We start from the raw sequence: 23,876 nt of genomic DNA on the forward strand, positions 1-23,876 counted from the left end.
CCAGAAAAGATCAGTATCAAGGCCTTTTTAAAGATTAACCAGGAAAAAAATGTACTAATGACCATTATATCTTACTTGAATGTTTTATAGGAGCACAGGACAAGAAACTGTTAGACCTTAGGAATGTCATACACTTTATATTTGGCTGAAAATTTTAGACTATAGCTAGTGATTGTCTTCAGTGGTCCTGTGCTATCACTACTTCCAAATACTGTCAGTGTGCAAACAGAACATCGTAGGCTGGATTGCCAAGTCATGCTTCATTGTCCTTTAGTTGTTGTCAGTGACAGACCCATGAGTAGTGTGTCAGCGTTCTGTACTTTGCTACCCAGTATTCCCCCTTAGGATGTAAGCTTCCTCTGGTCAGACTTGGAAGTTCTTTGTGATGCTTTTGTGTCTGCATACTGGGGCACTTGACACTTGCCTCAGGATTGAAAAGTGTAGGTTGTCCACACAGAATGCCAGTTTTACTACAAGCTTTTTAGGAATGATACCTTCATATTAAAACAGGTTGTATAAGGGGATAAATTACTAAAGAATGAGATTTTAATGTGAAATGAGTAACTTCTAAGAAGTATGTTTGCCATTAGCTTTTCAAGGCTCCTAGACTTATTTGATGTATGTGGGTAGAAAGGCCTATTATGTGCTGTCTCATTTTTCTAATCTTCAAATAATCTTTTCTGGAATTTATGTTGTATGGTAACCATCATAGCTAGTCTAGTTCTGAGAACTAAAATATGTTGAACCTCATTTGAAGGACCAAGTTCCTCCTCTTAATGGAGAAACTGTATATGGAAAAAAAAAGGTGAAAAGCATGTTTTCCCAGCTGTAGTAGATAGGTTGCTTTTCAGGACAGAATTGCCCAATTTATAAAGTAGTTCTGAGCAGAAGCTGGCAGCTGGTAAATGTAGAGATACTTGCCAGAGTATAAATATCTGGTCTGGAATCATCAGTGTCCAAGAAATACTCTTGGAAAATTAAGAGTTTCCTTGGAATAATAGGAAAACCAGACTTTCTTCCAGAAGTTGTATTTAAAAATGGGAAATTTGGGCTTTGATTTAGTTGGACCAAGTATTCAGTGCTACTAAATATTATATATACTTGTACCTTATTCACATTAGTTACTAACAGAGAGCAATTTCAAAGATTTCATGGTCAATCTTTTTTCAAAAACAAACAAAAAAACAGAATCTTGCTATCTATGTAGTTCAGGCTGGCCTCAAACTCATGATTCTCCTTTCTCATTCTCCTTCTTACCAGAATAACATGCATTTCCTACCACCCCTGGCTCCATAATCTCTATTAAGTTATAATCATTGAAACCAGAAGTTAGAATTGTATTCTAGTGTTATGGAGATGTGCTAAGCAACAGCCATTTATAGTTTGCTGGGAAATTTCAAGGCCATCATGAATTCCCAGATTTAGAAGTAATCACTGTAGCTTATAATAGCCTTCACATAAGATGGGTTCTGAAGGGTGGGTAGAAATAAAGAAAGCCTGCTGGTCTGCAGGAGAGTAGGAGTTGAGTTTGGCGGATTTTATCAGAGTTACATAGGCTCATTCTTCACACATTAGAATGGGAGAATGAGCAGTCCAGGATCTTGAACTGACTGGAGGATTGTGGTCATTTAAAGGGTGCCATGGATCTTGAAGGTTATTTGGCAGCTGAGCAAATGTTGGAGTGTACTGCAGTTGGCAGTGTGCTTACTGTGGTTTTAAAACTCTTTATTAGTATCTCAGTTTGCCAAAATGCTGTTGTTTCCACTAATAATGGTCAGTGTGCATAAGTTTGAGTGTCCAGCAAGCCCATGACAGGTACTTGAAGGGCTTTATGTACATAGTTTCATTCTCACAATTGTTGCATGTGTTACTTTAGAAATCAGGAAACTGAAGCCTTCAAAGGCTTTATAAATCATTTAATACAACTAGAAAATAACAGTTGGCATTGAAATTCACTTAGGCTTAATTAAGTTCATATTCTTTGCCCACCACCGAAGTACATTTAATATTTTCTTTAATGTTTTGGGTTGAGATGAGCAACAGTTGGCATTGAAATTCACTTAGGCTTAAGTTCATATTCTTTGCCCACCAACAAAGTACATTTAAATATTTTCTTTAATGTTTTGGATTGATATGAACAAAATATCATGATCAACCCTATGCTGAAGGTTTTTTACTGTGAACAGTCTATATAAAATCTACAGAAAAGAAAATTAAACCTTTAGATTAAAAAACCCAGAGTGGTGGCCCATGTCTGTATTCTCATTACTTGGGAACTGAAACAGTAGGATTGTGAGTCAGTACAAAGCAGAACTTTAACTCTAAAACAAGCAAACACGCAACCCATCTTTAAAATTCAATGGCATGGAAAGCAAATTGTTTTGTATCCAAATTTCCTTTTTTTTTTTTTTTTTTTTTTTTAATGACAATCAATGTATTGATTGTAGAAAATACTGGGATTGTAGATCCCAGTTCTTCCTTCCCCAAACAGAGAATTAAAGCCATTCATTATTCTGGCTTCAACAGACACCACTAAAAATGATTTAGTATTGGTGATATATACACAGACATATACATGCACACATGTACACATATATTGTGGTGTATCATATGTGTTTATATGTATACATTTATGAACAAGATCATAATTTTCCTGGTTTTGACTTTTTTGAGGCAGAGTCTCGTGTAGCTGAGGCTGGCCTCATTCACTGTGTAGCTGAACATCCTCTTAATCTCCTGGTACTCCTGCCTTCTAAGTGCTAGGATTACGTACATGAGCCACTGTACTCAGCTAGTATACATTACTTTATAACCTGATTTTTTTTTTACCAATGCTTTTATAATTTCCGTTGGCTTTTTTATTTCTCTATAGGGTATTCATATGTTTTTGTCAAGCTGCTGTTATCTTACATTTAATTTCTTTCTGTATCTGTCACTGTTGTGAACAATGCTTACAACATTGCATATTTAGGTTATATTTTAACTAAATCTCCATATATTAGAACCATTATTCAAAAGTTATAGCTAAACATTTGTATTTATTAGCAATTATTTGCTTCAGATAAATTCCAGTGTTGCTTCATAAGCTGTATTACAACTCCACATAAAGGTTTTTTTTTTCATTTTATTTTATGTGTACAGATGTTTAACATGCATGCTTGTCTGTGCACTTTGCAAACAGTGCTCCCAGAGGCTAGAAGAGGGCATCAGGTCCCCTGGGATTGGAGTTAGAGATGATTGTGCACTACCATGTGCTGGGAATCAAAAAAGTTAAGAGCAGTGCTCTTAACTACTGGGCCATCCCTCTCATTCTTGTAAGTCCACTGAAAACAAAACAGAGCTGCCATTTATTGAGTACATGACAACAAAAGCACTCTTCTTTATCTCCTTTAATCTCTCGGTGACTTTATTGTCTCTACTTTACAAGTAAAGAAGCCTAGGAGGCAGATGCGCAAATGTAGCAGACTCTTCCTGTCATATCCATACAGCCAAAGGTTAATCATGCCAGTCCCCTGGAGGTTTTTCTGGCTGATAGCTAGGCTCAGGGTGAACTAATATTCCAGAGATCTAGTGTACTTAGAAGCAGCTCTCAGTCAATGAAAGACAGAAATTAGTGGACAAGTACACCCAGTTTCCTCCTATCCCCACCAGGATGCCTGACTTGGCTCTGTGTTTTCACAGTATTCAGTGTAACTGTTCATTTGTTCATTGGCAGCACTTTTTGATGGCTTCCTCTATTTGCCTGACTCTCCTGCTGGTGAATCCTTTCCACATAAACCACCAGTGCTCAAATCCATGTGTCAGCATTTCTTCTAGAGCAGTGGTTCTCAACCTTCCTAATGCTGCAGCCCTTTAATACAGTTCCTCATGTTGTGGTGACCCCCCAACCATAAAATTATTTTCATTGCTACTTCATAACTAATTTTGCTGTTGTTGTGAATCATAATGTAAATATATGATATGCAGGTTATATGATACGTAGCCTCCAAAGGGGTCGTGACCTACAAGTTGAGAACCCCTGTTCTAGGGAATCCCAAACTTGAAGACATCAAGGTAGTTTTATAACAGTTAAGAAATGCTTATGTATTGCTGGCTTGGTTTTTCTAGGAGCTCAGAGAAGGTTTCATAAAATACCTGGAATTGGGCCAGGCCGTGGTGACACACACCTTTAATCCCAGCACTTGGGAGGCAGAGGCAGATGGATCTCTGTGAGTCTGAGGCCAGCCTGGTCTACAGAGCGAGTTTCAGGAGAGCCAGAACTACACAGAGAAACCCTGTCTTGAAAAACAAAACAAAACAAAAAAAAGAAAAGAAAAACAATACAAACAAACAAACCTGTAAGTGTATATTTGAACAAGGACTGTGAGATATATCAGACTGCAGTCAGAAATATTTTTTGATTATTATTTATTTTGAAATTTTAGCATATAGAATTGAGTTAGCCATACTTCTTACAGCAGGAAATACTTTTATCATTTGTGTGTATCCCTTCAATTATTTTTGTTTAAAGCATTTTTTCTCTAGCATTGTTCCTCCCCCGCCTCCCCCTTTCTTCTTCCTGTGTCTTTTCTAATATTTACCTAAAGTTTCTCTGGGCAGATGTGTGGGTGCCTAGGTGTGGGTCAGTGTGACTGGTCAGTCACATGGAATGCCTGTACCAATCTACCTACTAAGTATAGTTCTATTGTCTCAGTCCTCATCAACCTTTAGTCTTTTTTATTTGTCTGCTTATGTCATAGTTTTTAAGACATTTTAGAGTCTGTTATAATTGAAATTTTGTTTTTATTTTATTGCTAGTCACTTGATTTCCTTGGGTAAGATTCTATACTGTTACTCCCAAGCTCTGGTGCTTCTAAACATATACACCTTCAGTCTTATAAAACTGAGTATTGATGATGAAAATCTCAGAAATCTTGATGAATTGTGGGGGGATGTGGGCCACAATCATGTAATCTGTGTATTAATAATTGTATGTGTGTATATATTTATGTATGTATGAATGAATGTGTGTCTAGCAGCAATAGAGTTTTCATTGTTGTAAAGAGACACCATGACTACGGCAACTTTTATAAATGAAAACATTTAATTGAGGTGGCTTGCTTACAGTTCAGAGGTTCAGTCCATTATCATCATGATGGTATACAGGAAGACATAGTTCTGGAGAGGCAGCCGAGAGTCCTACATCTTGCAGGCAACAGGAAGTCAATTGTTACACTGCAGGAAGCTTGAGCAGAAGAGACCTCATGTGCATCCCAGGCAGGTCACAGGCAGGTGTAAGCTACCTGCTGTCTCACTAGGGGCGGTGCTTCAGGGCACTGGCTCAAACAGCCACCCACTATATCTCATCAGGAATATAAATCTGTTTTGTAAAATGTCCTAGTTAAAGCTGGGCCTGGTGGGAGCATTCCTTTAATCCCACAATCAGGAGGCAGAGATAGGCAGATTTCTGAGAGTATAAGGCTAGCCAGAGCAACATAGTTCCAGGCTAGCCAGAGCTACGTAGTGAGACCATGTCTTTAAAAAAAATGCCCTAATTAAAATATTAATACTAGATTCTCCTGTGAAGTAATAGTAAAGCATTTTATATTCTAGGTAATATTAAGATACTTAATCTGGGACTGGAGAGATGAGTTGGGGTTAAGTGTGCTTCCTGTTCTTCCAAAGGACCCAAGTTCAGTTTCCCAGCACTCATGTTGGACAGCTCAGAACTATCTGTAACTACTTTCAGGGGATTTGATGTCCTTTAGCCTTTGTAGATACCAGCACGTACGTAAACATGGAAGATACACAGAAAAAACAAAAAATATGTTACGCTTATTTGGAAAGTGCGGACTGTGAGCCTTCTACAGAAAGATCCTGGATATTAGAAGGCTCTTGTGAGTTTTTATGATAATCCAGGGAAGAAAGAGCACAGTAATGAGGTGTCACTGAGACCGTGGAGAGGCAGTATAAAAGATACCTCTGGGTCCTGGTGACTGATGGAAGGTAACCGAACAGGAGCAGTGTAGCGAACTTAGATTTCTGTCTGGAGAAGAAATGTGGGTGTGTTTCATTTGGAAAGGGAAATTGGAGAGAGGGGCAGTGAGAGTAAGGGAAGAAGCTGGGTGGGAGAATGCCTTATGTTTCAGAATTAGCTTTGTACAAGTACACAGCAAGTAGCTGTGTGTGTGTGGAGCTTTTGAGTGCTGCAGGAGGAAAGTGTAGATTGGAAATACTGCTGGACGCTGGTGTTAGTCTAAACCTTGACTATGGACTTTGTTCAAGCCTTAATGGTATATGTCTTCGGGTTTTAGTGGGAAGCATTAGTCAGCACACTACCTATCCATCAATTAATTTTTTTTTAATTATTACTATTGTGTTTGTATGGGTTCATGTGTGAGCAGGTGGGTCCATATACCACAATGTGCTTGTGATAGTTAATGAACAATTTTCTGGATCTTTTCCTTTATATAGGTTCAGGGGATCAGACTCCATTCTCTAGGCTCATGTGACAAGTACCTTTTCTCTCTGAGTCTTTTTGCTGTCCCTCAATTTAAAATTCTTACTTGAGTGAATATAAGAAGTAAAACATGTCAGTCCTTGGTCTTTTGTTTATGATATACAATTACTTTGTATGTCATTTTATATTGGAACTGTTGTAGTTTCATTTCTGTTTGACAAATAATCCTGACCAAAAGCAACAGAGGAGAGAAAAGGGTGTATTTGGCTTATAATTCCAAGATTCATTTCATACAGGCGAAGTCAAGGCAGGAATTCAAGCAGCTCAGCACATCATATCCACGGTCAGCATAAACAAATGCATCCGGGCTGCCTGCTCACTAAGGTAGTTTTCTCTACTCACACAGTTCAGGCCCAGCCCATGAAATGGTGCTGTTCGCATTGAGGAAGGGTCTTCTCACATCAGTCACAACACATGCCCCCAACATTCAACCTGATCTAGGCACTTCCTAAAAATTGAGACTCTTCCCACATGATTGTGGGTTGTGTCAAGTTGATAATTCAAAACTAACCATCACTGTATCTCCATAGAGATACCTGCACAGTAGTAACGCTGGTTAATTTCTCCCCAACATTTTATCATGACATTTTTCAATGTGTAGCACAGTTGAAAGAGTCATTCAGTGACATAATATACCCATATTGTAGAGTATACAAATATTTTGTTGTTTTGGGGAGATGGTAACAAGTATCATTTCATTTTTAATAAATATATTTAAACTTGTAAACAAAATAAACATCACATACCAAAATTTATCAGACATCAAGTCTGTACATCTTAATGAACCTCCTTTCTACATACTAACTATGAGGAAAGAATAATGGTTAAGGGATTCTTCATCCTGAAAAGTGGCCTAACAGATTTACCAAAATATTTTTTAAAATGCACTATTTTGCTTTAGATGAACTGACACTTTTTCCTGACTGTGAATTAATTTTGTTATACCTAGTTGCATTTGCATTTTGTATGTGAACTTGGATACTGTGAGATAAGAGCTCAGTAATGACTTTGGTATTTTACCTCTTAAAAATTAATAATACTGCTTTTGTCAAAGTGATAAATGATACATCTTGCCTTTCTACATATTTGAAGTGTCTATATCTCAGATGGTTTTCTTGCTTTGGGGAAAAAAATTTGTTTGCTGCCCTTATTTGTACCTGCTGTTTGTCAATGACATTCACACTATTTTCTTCAGTGAACCATGATAGAAGAACCTGTTATTAGTAAGCCAAATTTGCCCTGTCCTTAGCAAGTTTTTTTTGTTTTGTTTTGTTTTTTAAGATTTGTTTATTATGTATACAGTGTTCTGCCTCCATGTACACCTGCATGCCAGAAGAGGGCATCAGATCCCATTATAGATGGTTGTGAGCCACCATGTGGGTGCTGGGAATTGAACCTGGGTTCTCCAGAAGAGCAGCCAGTGCTCTTAACCTCTGAGCCATCTCTCCAGCCCCTTTAGCAAGTTTTTTTTTAATGGAGAAATCCTGTTTAATATTTCATAAATTTTTGTCATAAGCCTTCTGTAATCTACTGATTTGTGTTTGGCTAATGGAAATAAATCTTGGTATCCTTAAAATGTTATATTCTTCCAGGTTTACTATCATCATCATCATTATTATTATTATGAGGCTTGAGCAGAAATTTACTTCTTCGGAGTGAGACAAGAAGTCCGTGATCACGGTGATGATGGGATTGGTGTCCCAAGGCTTCCGCTCAAGCACTTGCACTAGATGTCCTCTTAATATGCCTTTTGTACGTGTGGTGCTTCTCATCCTTTGAGTGTTTTAGTCTCCTTTAGTGTGTAAAAAGCATATTGATAGGCAGAAGCTGTCATACTCAGTTCTTCAGACAGTAAGAGCCAGGCAGAATGGCACACACCTTTAATCCTAGCACGGAGAGGCAGAGACTGGCTGAGTGAGACTGGTGGGTGTCTGTGAGTTTGTGGACAACCAGGGACTCTGTCTTGAAAACACCCCTCCCCACCAAAAAAATATAAGGATCCCATTTTTATGTTGGCTCTTGAGTCTGTTAGAAGAGGTGATCAGCTACAGGGTTGGGACCCTGACAGTCATTTTTTTGTGTGAAGATGAGTCATCAAATGGTCAAGTGTCTCCTGCCCACCAGTTAAGTTGTGGCTTTGGCCCTGCAACTCCCATGATCAGCTAGCCAGTGATTCCTGTTCCAGAGAGCTGGGGTGGTGGTAGGGGGTGTTCTTCCCTATTTGAAGAGCCAGAGTTTAGGCTCTCAGCTGTCCTGTCACTTACTACATCTGTTGACAGTTAATTGTAAAGCTACAGTTCGTGACACTGACTTTTCAGTTACTGCAGAGCCCCAAAGGTCGCTTACACGCCCACAGTACAAACCAACCATGGGTTTGGACACCTGTGAACTTGAAGGGAGACATGACTTGAGGAAACAGGAGCAAAGACCAGTGGAAAGAACTCTGTCTAGTCAGTGGTGCTCCATGAGGAAGGCAGGGCACACAACGGGGACCGTTAGCCCCTCTTGTGCATTCTCCCAGGGTCTGGTGAGTAGTCATTTCTTGGGAGGGGAGGGGCTGTAAGAAACTAACAAAAATTTCACCTCATATATCTAATGGGCCTTTGTATATACTCATGAGTGAGCTCCTTCTGAGCAGTAGGAGTTAAAAATGGGCTTTGGGCCGGGCAGTGGCGGTGGCGCACACCTTTAATCCCAGCGCTCGAGAGGCAGAACCAGGAGGATCTTGGTGAGTTCCAGGCCAGCCTGGTCTACAGAGCGAGATCCAGGACAGGGACCAAAACAACAGAGAAACCTTGTCTCGAAAAAACAAAAAATGGTTTTTTGGGTTTTGTAAGGTGGGAACAAATAACAATAATGGTGGGGGCATAGGCTCATTACCATCAGTTACATTTTTGCTGCAGGAACTTGGGATTTATGGATTACTCTGACTCAAGTGGACCTCTTTTTTAAGTGGGGGTGGGGAGCACAGAAATAGCTGCTTTGTTTGGAACCTCTTTAAGTAGAGGATCTATCTATTCAAAGCTTCAATTTGATTGTATGGCATTCAGCATTGATGACTCCATTTTAGTCTGAACTGGTCTTGGAACCTAGTGAAGAAGCTCAGATCAAAACAATGCCCCCCCCCCCCAAAAAAAGCAGGAACATTAGTAACATGCTAGTTATATCCATAGTTTTTATCCTTTGTGTTATACTTCAGTGTGGTGGTATTGTGTTCCCCAAAATATTGTGTACTCTAATAAATTTATCTGGGGTCAGAGAACAGACAGCCACTAGATACAAAGGCTAGAAAATGGTGGCTCTCACACCTTTAATCCTAGCATTCCAGAGATAGAAATCCCTCTGGATCTCTGAGTTCAAGGCCACATTGGAAATAGCCAAGCATGGTGACACACACCTTTAATCCCAGAAAGCCAGCCTTTAATCCCAGGGAGTGGTGGTAGAAAGCAGAAAGATATATAAGGCGTGAGGACCAGAAACTAGAAGCATGTGGCTGGTTAAGCATGTGACTGGTTAAGCTTCAGGCTTTCCAGCAGCAGTTCAGCTGAGAGCCATTGGGATGAGGACACAGAAGCTTCCAGTCGGAGGAAACAAGACCAGCTGAGGATCTGGCCAGGTGAGGTTAGCTGTGGCTTGTTCTGTCTCTCTGACCTTCCAGTATTCACCCCAATAACTGGCCCCGGGTTTGATTTTATGAATAAGAAATTTTAAAATTCCTGCTACACTTCAGACATTCCACATGTTTTTCTCCTGTTTTCTAGTCTAGTATTCTTGCAGGTATTCTTAATTCCCATCTCTCTTTAGCTCATGGTAGCTAGTTATGTTTTTGAAAAATGTAAGTCATGCTCTACTTTAAGCCCTCTAGTATTTTACCATCTCCTACCTGTGGCTAAAATGCTACCTCACCAGAGAATCGCACTAGGAGAACGCAAAAGGAAGCAATTAATGATGGCTTTGGGGACCCTAGGAAGACTTAACAAAAGAAAAAGTATTTGGTTCAGGTTTTTGATAAGTCAGGTTTTGTGAGATGTGATTATTTACTGAATAGCGTTTAAAGAGTACTTACTGTGTGTGAGGCACTGGAATATTCATATTTTAACAAATGATTAGTAGGTGGTGTCTTTGAAAGGGAATTGCTGTTTGTTAAAGACTGCTTTACTGCATTATCACTAAATAGTATATACAAGAATAAGTTCTTTTTTCCCCTTAAATATAAACATTTATTTACTGGTGCCTGTTTTTGACGAGCATTCTCTACCCATTATATATACCTACTTGTTCAGGAATATATTCAGAAATGAACTAACTGACTAAGCTACAAAATTATACATAAAGTAATACTGTGTTTCTTTACACTTTGTGTATGTATGTGTGTGTATATGTGTGTGGGTGGGTAAACCAGCAATCTTTAGCTTTTTAATGCCATATTTCATTGGAAAATACCAAAATTAACATCAGGAACATGGAGTATAGTCAACTCTTTACACTAATTAAATTGCACCATAAGAATGTGGGTTTTGTTTATGGCTAATTTAGTATCTAATCTTCACAAAACTACAGTTTAGTACTTTACTTATTTAATCTTTTTCATAATTGTTTCACTGATTCAGAAATGTGAAGATTTTGATGTGTTTTTATTTTGAGGCTTGTCATGGTGCGTATAAAGATGCAATGCTCTGTTCTTGCATATATACCCACAGTACTTTCTCTGTGGCTGAGAACAACCATAATTAGCTAAGGGTTTTTCTCTATGACCAGGCTGGTTTTGAATTTTGGATCTTTCTGCTCTCAGCCTCCTGGGTGTTTGGATTACAGGTACCTCACAGAGCTGTCTTATTTTAAAGCCGATCATTGACGATTTCACTGAACTAAAATAAAGTGGAGGGGGAAAAGACAAACATGAATAATGTAATGTCTAGAAAACTAAAGTTACTACATGTGATCATTTTAAGTTTTGTTTTTTTGTAATGTGTATGGGTGTTTTGCCTGCATATATGTGTGTACCACATATGTGCCTGGTACCTGCAGAGGCCAGATTTCCTGGGACTGGATTTACAGACAGTTGTGAGCCATCATGTGGGTACTGGGAATTGAATCAGGGTCCTCTGGAAGAGCAGCTGTTCTATTAACTGCTGTTCCATTTCTCCATCTCTTCTATTCCTATTTTTTTGTTTCATTTTAATAACTTGTGATGGTCTTCCCCCCTATAGTTTTTTTTATCTACCAAAATGGCTAATAGACCAAAATACTAACATCCTGTTCTGTATTGATTCACCCAATCTTTTTTAGATTTGTAGGTCTATAAAATTAAAAACTTGATTACCATTGGCTTAACTTGTGTGTAGCATCTGTGGTCAGAGTAGGTAGATATATGCTAGCTAGTCTATGAGACTTTGTGAGTCTCCTGTCGTTTCCTGTCTCCCATGAGATTGCTAGAGTTACAGGTGTGTGCTATTGCATCTAATTCAAGTCATCAAGTTTTAATGGCCTCCTGGAATGCCATTTATTTATTTGTTTGTTTGCTTGTTTTAAAGGAGTCTTGTTTTACCACCCTGGCTGGCCTTAAACTCACAGAGATACATCTACCTATGCCTCTCAAGTGCCAGAATTAAAGGCTTGTGTCACTGTGCCTGGCCAGTACTAATTTTTGAACACTGAAAGATTTAGTTTTGCATTAATTTACAGGTTTATCTTTTTTTATTTCATAGTATATTTATTTCTGTAGTTGTAAGCCCTAAGCTATAAGAAGCACTGACTTTTGCTTATTTCAATCATCTTTGCTATACTTAGATGAAAGTTGTCACTTAGTATGTGTTTCTCTTGTGAGGAATAAGTTTTCAACCTCCGTACTGACAAATACCTTTAAGTAATGCTCTTTTAAAAAAAACAAGCAATTCAGGCTTCAGTCATTGACTGTTTCTAGTCCCAGAAAATTTCTAGGCAGCATAACAGTTGAGATGTCACACAAGCACTTACTATGGCATTGCTGCTTACATGTAGCTTCGGTTTTGTAGAATTTCCTCAATGGGAAATTAAAATAATGATAACTAATTTCTCTGAAGCAAACTGATTATTCAGGGAAGTGATTTCTGTAGGTCTTCCATGATCTTGTCATCAGGATCACAAACCCGCCCGCAACGCTGTGTTCATTGTCCCCTTGGGTGGATGGAGAGAAGAAGCATGAGTAAGGCAGGAGTGTGGGGGAAAACCACAGTGTGTTGTCTGAGATCTCTTGAGGCAGGAATTGGTAGACGGAACCAAGTACTTGTATTACAAGTGGGATGGGGAGTGCATGAACTATTTAGGAGCATCTGTATTAACCACTCAAAAGTAGGCTTCTTCCTCTAGACCGGTGGTTCTCAACCTCCCTAATGCTGTGGCTCTTTAATACAGTTCCTCATGTTGTGGTGACCCCCACACCACAATTAGTTTGTTGCTACTTCGTAACTGTAATTTTGCTACTGTTGTAAATTGTAATGTAAATATCTGATAAAGCAGGATCTCTGATATGTGACTCCTAAAGTGGCCGTGACACGTAGGTTGAGAACCACTGCCCTAGAGGTTGTTAGTTTAACTGGGTTAGTAGTCAACAGTGCCTGTTTTTTATGTTCTCTTTTGATATATGGTATTGAAAAAGAAATGTAGCATAGAATAAGGTAATAGAAAACTAATCAGGTTTCCCCCCAAGAACATTGGGAAATTTGAAAGGTGAATGTATTGCTCAGTAAGAACTTGACCTCGTCTCTGTTTGTGTCTCAGTATCACTTAGTAGCAAGTAATTGGGATAGATAGGAACCAAAAATTCTGGTCTTCTCCTTTTTTAGTATTTATCTGTGAAGAAGAGGATTTTAAATCTAATAGATTCTTAGAAATCATTATTTATTTATTTATTTATTTATTTATTTATTTATTTATTTATTTATTTATTTATGTGTGAAGCTCGTAAGTGCCTATGGAAAACAGAGGCATCGGGTCTCCTGTCTGGAATTACAGGTGGTTGTGAGCTGTCAAGTCTGGGCACCAGGACTCAAAAATGGGGTCTCTGTAAGAGCAATAAGCTCTCTTAATCCCTGAGCTCTTTCTCCAGTTCCCTGTTCTTACACTTTTCAAAGGAAAAATGAAAAAAAAAAAATGTTCAAGTGTAGGATATTAACTTGAGTAAAGGGAATGAAAGGAGTCAGTCATGTTGTTGGCCATTGATTATTAGTTTTATCTCTGTGTTTGGAGGAACAGATACTCCTTTGACTGAATTTGTTAGAGATTTTGAAGTGATCCTAACGATAAAACTAATTCCATCCACAAGGAGAAAATAAATCTCTAGACAGGTCCCCATCGTATAGTTAAACAAGTGGTGATTAATTTACAGTTGTATTGATAGATTTATTCAATTTGATAATAAGTTTGATACATTTTGGTGGGTTGTTTTGTTTTGTTTTTGTATTTTTATGGACCCCAAACTCCACCCTTACTATACTTGGCGTTTGTCTTTCCCATTAGACTCCACCCGTAGGGGTAAGAGCCTCTGCTCGTTTTTTAACTGACTGCCAGGTTGGCTAATCTTGGCTCCTGGCTCTGTGGCATCCCTCACATATTTTAAGTATCTCATTTGAACTTTATTTTTTACAGTGAACAGAGTATCTGTCAGGCAAGAGCTGCTGTAATGGTCTATGATGATGCCAACAAGAAGTGGGTGCCAGCCGGTGGCTCCACCGGGTTCAGCAGAGTACATATATATCACCATACAGGCAACAACACATTCAGAGTGGTGGGCAGGAAGATTCAAGACCATCAGGTAAGGGGCTGCTGAAGTCCGTTCTGATTTGTGTTTGTGCATGCGTGTGCGTGTGTGTGTGTGTAAGAACAGACTTGCACATGTGATAGCACACATGTGGAGGTTAGAGCACAGCTCCTGGGAGTCTGCTGCTCTGAAGATCGAACTAACGTCCACCAAGCCTCACTGAGCAGGAGGTGTTTGTTTGTGTCTTCAGTAGATTGTCTTATTTGGCCATCCAAATGACCAGTTTTTATAATCTGAATTCAGGACAGACAAGATGAAGTGTAATGTAAAGAGCACATTGAATGCTTATGGAACTCATTTTTTTTACTTATTTTATGAGGCTAGAGAAAGGATTTGAATATATAAATGGTTTCAGAAAGTATTGTTAAATTCGTAAGCGATTTTTTTTTTTTAAAGTGGTAGGCATTAGTTGTTCTAGAATAATTGGGCTCTTCTTTTCTGTTCATATCTAAGGTGATAGCTTAGCTTTTGGTAATTCCCTATTCCAGATTTTCAGGAAAGTAACTGGGTTGTGTGATTACTTTGATGTCTTGGTCCCTGTTAGATCCAGATCAGGACCTGTAGGCTGAGGGAAAGGTCGAGCGGCCTTCCTGGTGTGTTTATTGTGTGCTAACAACAGGGACTTTACAAATATGTCATCTAATTGATGTTTAAAACTATCCTGCTACAAAGTGCAGGGAAGATACAGCTAAATTTTACCTGGTGCCCTGTGCGTTCTGGTTAAAAGACAGTTAGATCCCTAATTTTCTAGTAAGATGTGATGTAAACAGGTGCTGCATAGCCCTCGATTTGAAGTTGGTTTGCCAGGTGTGATTAGCTAAGGATTTATATTTGCTATGCATGCGGGTAGCAAATGGGCATTGGAACTTGTACTTCTGCACAAAATTGAGTCTCAGAGAGGCTGCATCCCATAAAAAGAGGACAAAGAGAAAATCCTCTTTTTGACTGAGGAGATTTAGGGAGTTTCCCTGGGAAATAGAAAGAAATTGCAGCTTATCTCCCTTCCATAAGCGATTGACTTCGCTTGCAGTGAAGCTCTTAGGACAACTGATTAAAACAACGCTCTGCCTGGTGGTGGTGGCACACGCAGCACTCGGGAGGCAGAGCCAGGTGGATCTCTCTGAGTTCGAGGGCAGCCTGGTCTACAGAGTGAGATCCAGGACAGGCACCAAAACAACACAGAGAAACCCTGTCTTGAAAAAACAAAAAACAACAACAAAAAATGCAGTGTTTCTCCGACGAGAAAGTTTCGTAGTTATGAATGAGTGTACAGAGGTTAGTTCACCTCTCATCTTTGCTGCGTGTCCCTTCCTCCTCCCTAGCCTCCCCTTTTCTTCTGTGCTCCAGTTTCCTCACTGTGTTTACACAGCCTCTAGTCTCCTCAGTTTCTCTACCCAAAACTCCACTTACGGCTGCTTGGCTGTTCAGCTCTGCCATCTGTTTTCTCTTTTCATCTATCCCCAGCTGAGTGGTCCCTTAGGTTAGACCAGTGGTTCTCAACCTTGCCAACACTACGACCCTTTAATACAGTTATTCATGTTGTGCTGAGCCCTAACCATAAAGTGATTGTCGTTGCTACTTCCTAACTGTAATATTGCTACGGTTATGAATCTTATGTAAATAACTGATGTGCAGGATATCTGATATGTAACCTCTGTGAGAGGGTCATTCGACCCCCAGTGGGTTCTTAGCCCACAAGTTGAGAATCACTGGGTTAGAGCCTTGTCAGTATTGCCCATGATGCTGTCATGGAGAACAAAATGAAAACTAAAAAGATAAAAACTAGGGGCTGGAGAGATGGCTCAGAGGTTAAGAGCACTGACTACTCTTCCAGAGGTCCTGAGTTCAATTCCCAGCAACCACATGGTGGCTCACAACCATCTGTAGTGAGATCTGGCGCCCTCTTCTGTCATGTAGGCATACATGCAGAACACTGTATATGTAATAAATAAATAAATATTAAAAGAAAAAAAGATAAAAATTAGCTGGGTGGTGGTGGCCCTTGTCTTTCAGCCTGGTCTACAGAGTAAGTTCCAGGACAGCCAGAGCTACACAGGAAAACCCTCTCGACAAAAAACGAAAAGAAAACCTTTAAAAATTGTTGGACATTCCCCACGCCCCCCACACCCCAATCTGTGTATGGATGTTTTGCCTGCATGTATGTCTGAATCACATGTGAAAACCGGAAGATGGCGGGCTCCTTGGGAGACAGTAGCAGGCAGATCTCTGTGAGTTCCAGGCCAGCAAGGGCTATATAGGGAGATCCTGTCTTCAGAACAAACAAACAAAAAACAGGAATCAATTCTTTCAGTCATCTAACCTTTGAGGAATGAGGAAGGACAACATTGTAACTAATCTTTAAAAATAAGAAATGTAGTCTGGTGTGATGGTATGTGCCTTTAACCCCAGCACTTGGGAGGCAAGTGGGTCTCAGGTTCAAGACCAGACTGGTCCATATAGCAAATTATAGGACAGCCAGGGCTTCATAATTGAGACCTTACCTCAAAAAACTAAAACCAAAAACAAACAAAAAAAGAAGTATAGATATTCTCACTTAATGGTAACTACTTAGTGAGTGACTGACCGTGAAAGCATACTATATGCCCAAACTGTGTGTTACATTACAGTCTTGTGCACTGAGTCCACATAGGTGGTATGTTCCATCTAAGTTGGCTCTATTCATTTTTAGCCTTGCCACAACAAAGTGAAGAGTCCATGGGTACTTACCCTCTAATGACCTGCTGCAGCATTAACCTTGTCTGTAAAGTCAGCTTATGACTCATTTCCCTGTCTTCTCAACAGATTTGTTTGTGTCCTTGCTGTACTTTATCACAAGTTAAGCATTTCAAAATTCATCTTTACTTACAAGCTTAATATTTACACTCTTCAGAAGATAGCATCAGACAAAAGATGTTTGTATTGACCATATCTTTTTAACGTTGTTGTATGTCTAACCAGTGAAGGCAAGAAAAAGAAAATAAAATGTACAAGGATTAAGAAGGAAGATATGAAATAGTTAGTTGTAGATAACATGATTATGTGTGTATTTTGAGGGAAGAAACCTGAATATAAATCATTAGGGTTAGCAGGATGTTAGAATTAATAAATCTTAGATTAGTAATAGGTTAAAATCAACAGGTGCTCTAGGTATGTTGTCATTGTCTAAAACTAGTTTTCATCTGGGTTAGGAAAAGGATTTAATTGATATTATTTACAGTAGTATCTTAGTGACTTTTTTGATGCTGTGATAAAATATGCTGACTAAAGCAATTTAAGTCAGAAGGAACAGCCATCTGACTGGTCACATTGCATCGCCAACTGGGAAGCAGAGAGTGAACAGTAAGTAAGCCAGGCTGTAGGTCTTCAAGGTTGCCTCCAGGAACCCACTTCCTCTAGAAATGCTTAGTCTCCTAAAAGTTCTACAACTTTGCCAAACAGTGTCACCAGCTAGGGACCAAGTGTTCAACCATGAGCCTATGGAGAACATTTTAACACCAAATAACAAAATTTTATCATACCTGATAAATTTATATAGGTGCTCAAGATACCAATACAGAGAAGCATTGAGTGTTAACAGCAGCCTAAATAAGGAATATACGATACTCATGAGAAGCTGTGACATCAGTGATCAGATTATTCTATTAGCCTCAGTATAGTCTTTTTTGTTTTGTTTGAGACAAGATTTCTCTGTGTGGCCCTGGCTGGCCTGGAACTCAGAGATGCACTATCATCTGCTTCCCGAGTGCTAAGATCTAAGGCATGTGCCACCCCTGCCCAGTGTTTGAGTGCAGTCTTAAATTTGGAAATTGACAATTAGAGTGTAAATAGTAGCTTTATACAATGAACCAAAAATAGCTAAAGCAGTAACAAGGAACAGAGTGGAAGAACAAAGCCCAGTGGCTGGGACCTAGTAGAAAGCTTCAGTAGTTAAGACACTAGAGTTGGGCAAATATTAGATATATTTACCAGGGGGATAAATCACAGTTGGTGACAAAAGGTGACCCCTCATCTTTGTTAATACAAGTCGGAACCTGTCTCACACCATGGGCTTAAATCAATTCCAACTGTACTAGAGATGTAAATGTTAATGGTAACAGTAATAAAGCTTTTATAAGACAAAATGAGGTAGTATTTTCATTACTTAGATTGAGAAGTATTTCTTAAACAGAACACAACAAACATTAAAAGAGAAAAGGATTGTTAATTTGAAATAAAAGAAAGTGACTATCACTAAGAGTACATAGGCAAATTATAGAATGGTACAAGATATTTGTCACACAGATAACCTTCCCTTTGGGATAATACGTGAAGAAAAAGATGGATCACTCAGGAGAGAAATGGACCAGAGGTTTATTAATGAATGTAAGCAGTAATTAACTGAAGAAGTATTTTGAAGCAAATAAAGCACAAAAAGGGAGCCTATGTATAACTTAGTGGGTAAAGGCACCTGTTGTGCAGCCTGGCAAGCTAAGCTTTATCCCTACAACCTACATAAAAATGGAAAGAGACCCAATGCCACAAAGTTCTCATTTGACCTCTACACATGTGCCATGACATGCATACCTTCCTCCAAACCCCATTATGGACACACAGTGTAATAAATTAAAATTTTCCCCAAAACTTGAAAAAGTACTAAACCTCATTCGTGATCAGAGTAATGTATTGTACACTAAAACACAAAGATACATATTCAAACCCACCAGAATTGCTATAAAAGTGAAAGCCAATATTATCAGTGGTGATGCTCCACAGTATAGAGAGTCATACAAAGTTTCATAAACTGCTCTGGAAGAGTAAATGGTAGGAGAAACTTAGAAAGCGGTGTGGAGTTTTCTACTAAAGTTAAATGTACATATGACCTATGCTAATCCCACTCGTGGGTGCATGTTCAGTAAAAATGTGTGCTGGGCATACCAGATATTTAGTGGAATGTTCATGTCATTATTTGTAGTAGCCACAAATTCTGAGCAATAAAAATGTTAGTGCAAAGAATGAGCAGATTGGTAGTTTATACAAAAGAATATTGCATAAAGCAGTGAAAATGAACAAACCACAGTTGCACACACAAGTGGATGACTCTCAGGTATGAACTTGAGGAAAGAGGACAGGTACATCTCTCAACATGGATTCTGTAACTCTGTTTTTCTCAAATCCTATAAAACTATTAGAGATACCTTCTCAGGATGGGAGGAGTCAGGAGGGCCCTTTACAGTTCCATTTCCCTTTAATGTTCCGTTTTTGTATTGGTGGTTTTCAGACAAACAAGTAAAGTATATTTAATGAGGTGCATTGCTTTTCTTTTGCTGATTTACTGTTTTAGAGTAGGCCTTTTGTAACCTAGGATAGCTTAAGTTCCATCAGACTCATTTCTGTAGACTTGCTTTTACCCTAGGTAACTATTCCAACTAGTTTTGGCAAAGTCTGCTAGGAACAAGTTTAAATAAATAACCCGAAGTCAGGATTTGAATTGGCTTCTATTATTTTCCCAGTTACCAGCTTGACTTTATAATGCATTACTGTCTTTTAGGTTGTGATAAATTGTGCCATTCCTAAAGGGCTGAAGTACAATCAAGCTACACAGACTTTCCACCAGTGGCGGGATGCTAGACAGGTGTATGGTCTCAACTTTGGCAGCAAAGAGGATGCCAATGTCTTCGCAAGTGCCATGATGCATGCCTTAGAAGTGTTAAATTCACAGGAAGCAGGTAAAGTGTCTGTGCTTCCCCTGTATTCTTCAACTGAAATGCTATGTATATGTTAAAGCAAACCTTTCTTGTCAACTTTTAAGTCGTATATATATTTAAAGTAATTCCTAAGTTTTCTGGAAAAAAATGTGAACTCTTCTTTATGTTAAAAGTCTAGAAGCATAATCCTGTGAATTTAGTCTAGTTATTTGTCAAACCTCATTTGAAATTACTTAGATTTTCCATCCTGTCTTAAAACATAATTTTTGATACTAGGACATGAGAGCCGCCAGAGATACGAGGTCTCTCTCTATGTTGTTCAGGCTAGCCTCCCATTCTTCTCTTTAGACAGTCCTCCTGCCTTCTCATTCCCAGGTAGCTGGATCAGTCATTCCACTATGCCTGATGTTACTTGTTTTTTTATGAAAAACACATAGGTTTCTAAAATACACTTTCCAAGCCACTGCTGATCATAAGGACTTAAAATTAGAATACGATTTCCTAATGAATAAGAGCTTGGCTATAAAGCAGTGGTTCTCAACCTTCCTAATGCTGCGGCCCTTTAATACAGTTCATCATGTTGTAGTGACCCCAACATAAAATTACTTTTGTTGCTACTTCATAACTGTATTTTTTCTACTGTTTTGAGTTATAATATAAATATCTGTGTTTTCTGATGGTCTTAGGCAACCCCTGTGAAAGGGTCATTCATTCGACTTCCAAAGAGGTCATGACCCACAGGTTGAGGACCACTGTTCTAAAAGGTTGTTTAAAGATTTGAGGCATGCCCTCAGCTGGTCCAAGCCATAATTGGACAGTAATATATATATATTTTTGGACATAATAACAGTATTAAACTACATGTTGCTTAGAAAGAATAAAAATAATTCACTTTTTAAAGCTCAAGTATTTGAAACGTTATGTCAGAGATAAACTAAATTTTCTTTTGCTTTAATGCAATAAATTTTATAATCAGAAAATGTTAAATATGAAAAAAATACATATAATCAATTACTCCTGTGTTGTATGTTTGATAGTGATTTTAATGACATAAATGTTATGAGTAGAATTCATATAGTTTAATGAGGAGTATTATAGCCAGATGAAATTGATATTTTGTTGATATATAATTCCAAAAATCCATTATAAATGTTATATTTATATCTTACTCCGAAAATGATTGAAGCATGAAAAGGATCAAAGCATCGAACTCCTTTGTCTGTTTTAAAAATGAACTTTAGAGCAATCAGCATTTTGAGATCTTGCAGAAGGCTTTATGGTATTGTACCTGTCTGTACCTGTTTTATTATATAAAGTTCTCTTTGGAGGAAATCAGTATCTGTAAGGAACATATTTTGTTCTCATCGGATCTATTTTGAGGAAATAAACCACAGGAACATATTCTAGTTTCTCTCTTAGTCCAAAAAGAAGATAGTGAATGGCACCTGTACTTTTATTGGCATGTATTATAGGGATAGACTTTACACTGTAGTGATTGGGAAGGAACTAGATTCATGATTCATATGTCTTAAATAGGTCAGTTACATAATTTGAAGTGCACAGCAGCTTCTGTCTTCCTGTGTTTGGAACCAACTGCCATTTTTATTTCTGAGCCTTCAAAGGGGGTCCAGTTAAGAACTAAATGTCACTTGACATAGGTCAAATTGTTGATGTTGGTTTTTGTTTTTACCAAGTGGAAAATACTGTTTCTATCAGTGAATAATATTACCGTTAGCTTTTAAAATGCAAATGGCGAGTGTTGGTTTTGTTCTGATCCTGATTATTTGAAATTGAGTCTTAGTGTGGAGAGACTCAAATTACTCTCTTACAAAACAATGAACATTAAGAACCACTGTTTTGAATTATGTAAAGTTTTGCAAATAGGAGAATCAGTGGTTTCATTTGCTGTAGAAGCATTTTTGGTCTGTATAGTATATGGGATTATTGTTATGGACAGACTTAATAATACAGTGTCTCTTCTCTTTCATAATTTCAATTGTGGCAGTATAAACTGGTGGAAGTTAGTTTTCTCTGTCATGGACCAAGTCACTGGCAGTGAAGCTTTTGGTTCTATTCTATCTTGTTCATTCTCAGAGAAAACAAAACATTAAAGTAGTTAAGTTGTAGGCAGCATGATTTATTTCTTTAGGAAATTACTTTTTATTATAAATACCAATTTCTGAATTTTGATGGCAATAATTGTCCTTGAAATGGAATGTGGGAAGAAATAAATGTTAAGAATCTGGAGTGTCTGCCTGGGTGGTGGTGGCTCACGCCTTTAATCCCAGCACTCAGAAGCAGAGCCAGGTGGATCTCCATGAGTTCAAGGCCAACCTGGGCTACCAAGTGAGTTCCAGGAAAGGCGCAAAGCTACACAGGGAAACCCTGTATCGAAAAACAAACAAACAAACAGACTCTGGAGTGTCACCAGGTGGAGCATGCCTTTAATCCCAGCACTTTGGAAGCAGAGGCAGGACATCCCTGTCTTCAAAAAGGGATTTGTCACTACACTTCCTTGGAAAGGGATGTGATTTCTTGTGTAGATTCCCACAGCAAGATAGGTGTGTCCTCTACCTAATATTGTGCTGGCCCCCACCCATCCACCTAAACAAACATACCAAACAATACTGCATAGCAGCCTGGTCTTATCTTCCTTTGCCAAAGCTCTTTGCTTTGGGTTCACAGCCAAAAAAAAAAAAAAAAAAAAAAAAATCATCTGTTGAAATCATCTGCTCTTTCTGCTAACCCAAGCTGTCGGAAAATCTTGACTTCAGACTCTTCTGTAAACAGTAGCTCAACACAGTTGACCAGAAGCAAAAGAACAAACTTTCCCATGAAGGCAGAGCAATTTTCTGCATCTGTCTTTTTAAATTTTTTATTAGTATATATTATTTGTACAAAATAATGAATTGCATGATATTGATATTTTCATATACATAATACTGTACTTTGATCATACTGATCTAGTTCTCTCTTACTCTTTATGCTTGTTGACAGTTTCCTTTCCTCCCTCCTTCCCTCCCTCCCTCCCTCCCTCTCTCCCTCCTTCCTTCCCTTTTCTCCTTTTCCTCCCTCCTTTCTTCCTTCTGTGGTGCTGGGAATTGAAATGAACTTTGTACATGCTAGGCAAGCACTCTACCACTGAGCTACATCCTCAGCCTGTTTTCACGACGTTATAAAGCCATGTTCCATATTGACTGTTAATGCTTATTTGTATACTGTTACGTATATTTGTGTAGGTGTTAACATGGGAGTCAAACATTGCTGTTTATCAGTTAATCCTTCTTAGTGATTCTCAGACTTTAAGGTCATGGACTTCTTTATTCAAACTTTTTTTGAGACTCAGTACAAATGGACCAAAAGTTAGGGGAGGGAAGCTCTCTGATCAGTAGGGCAGGGCTCATAGCCACTGAGGTACAACATGGCTTCCCAGAGCATTGTTTAGCAGCTCTCTCTCTCTCTCTCTCTCTCTCTCTCTCTCTGTTTTTTTGAGACAGGATTTCTCTGTGTAGCCTTGGCTGTCCTGGGACGCCTCTGTAGACCAAGCTAGCCTTGCACTCACAGAGATCCGCCTGGCTCTGCCTCTGGAGAGCTGGGATCAAAGGCGTGCCCCAGCACCATGTACCTGGCTGAAGAACTGTCTCTTTTTGCCCAAGCCAGCGATGCCACGTTTCTCCCTTCTTTTGCTGCCATCCTTCGAAGCCCTCTAAATCCTCTTTTTTGATTTTTATTTTTTAATTAAGAAGAGAAATGCAGTGTTCTTTGTACTAGTCACTTGAACCTTCACAGCATCCCTCATGTGTATGTTTAATATTTTCAGTTTTTTATGAAAAGGTGGGTGGCAGGAATGTTTTCCTTTATTTTGTTTTTAACATGGTATGCAATTATCTAATAT

The 23,876-nt window shown here is 38.6% G+C and overlaps 1 protein-coding gene across 9 annotated transcripts in view; it reads left to right on the forward strand.

The window, feature by feature from the left end:
- The window catches only part of Enah (ENAH actin regulator), a 115,049-nt gene that overhangs the window by 43,313 nt on the left and 47,860 nt on the right, over positions 1–23,876 (forward strand). For all 9 annotated transcript variants that reach the window (XM_028858999.2, XM_037211166.1, XM_037211169.1 and 6 more), the window contains exons 2-3: positions 14,126–14,291; positions 19,825–20,002. In XM_028858999.2, the coding sequence (XP_028714832.1) occupies positions 14,126–14,291; positions 19,825–20,002 (344 nt within the window). The remainder of the gene's footprint in view (positions 1–14,125; positions 14,292–19,824; positions 20,003–23,876) is intronic.

Source organism: Peromyscus leucopus, chromosome 15, assembly GCF_004664715.2.
Source record: "Peromyscus leucopus breed LL Stock chromosome 15, UCI_PerLeu_2.1, whole genome shotgun sequence".
In the NCBI taxonomy this organism is placed as follows: Eukaryota; Metazoa; Chordata; class Mammalia; order Rodentia; family Cricetidae; genus Peromyscus; species Peromyscus leucopus.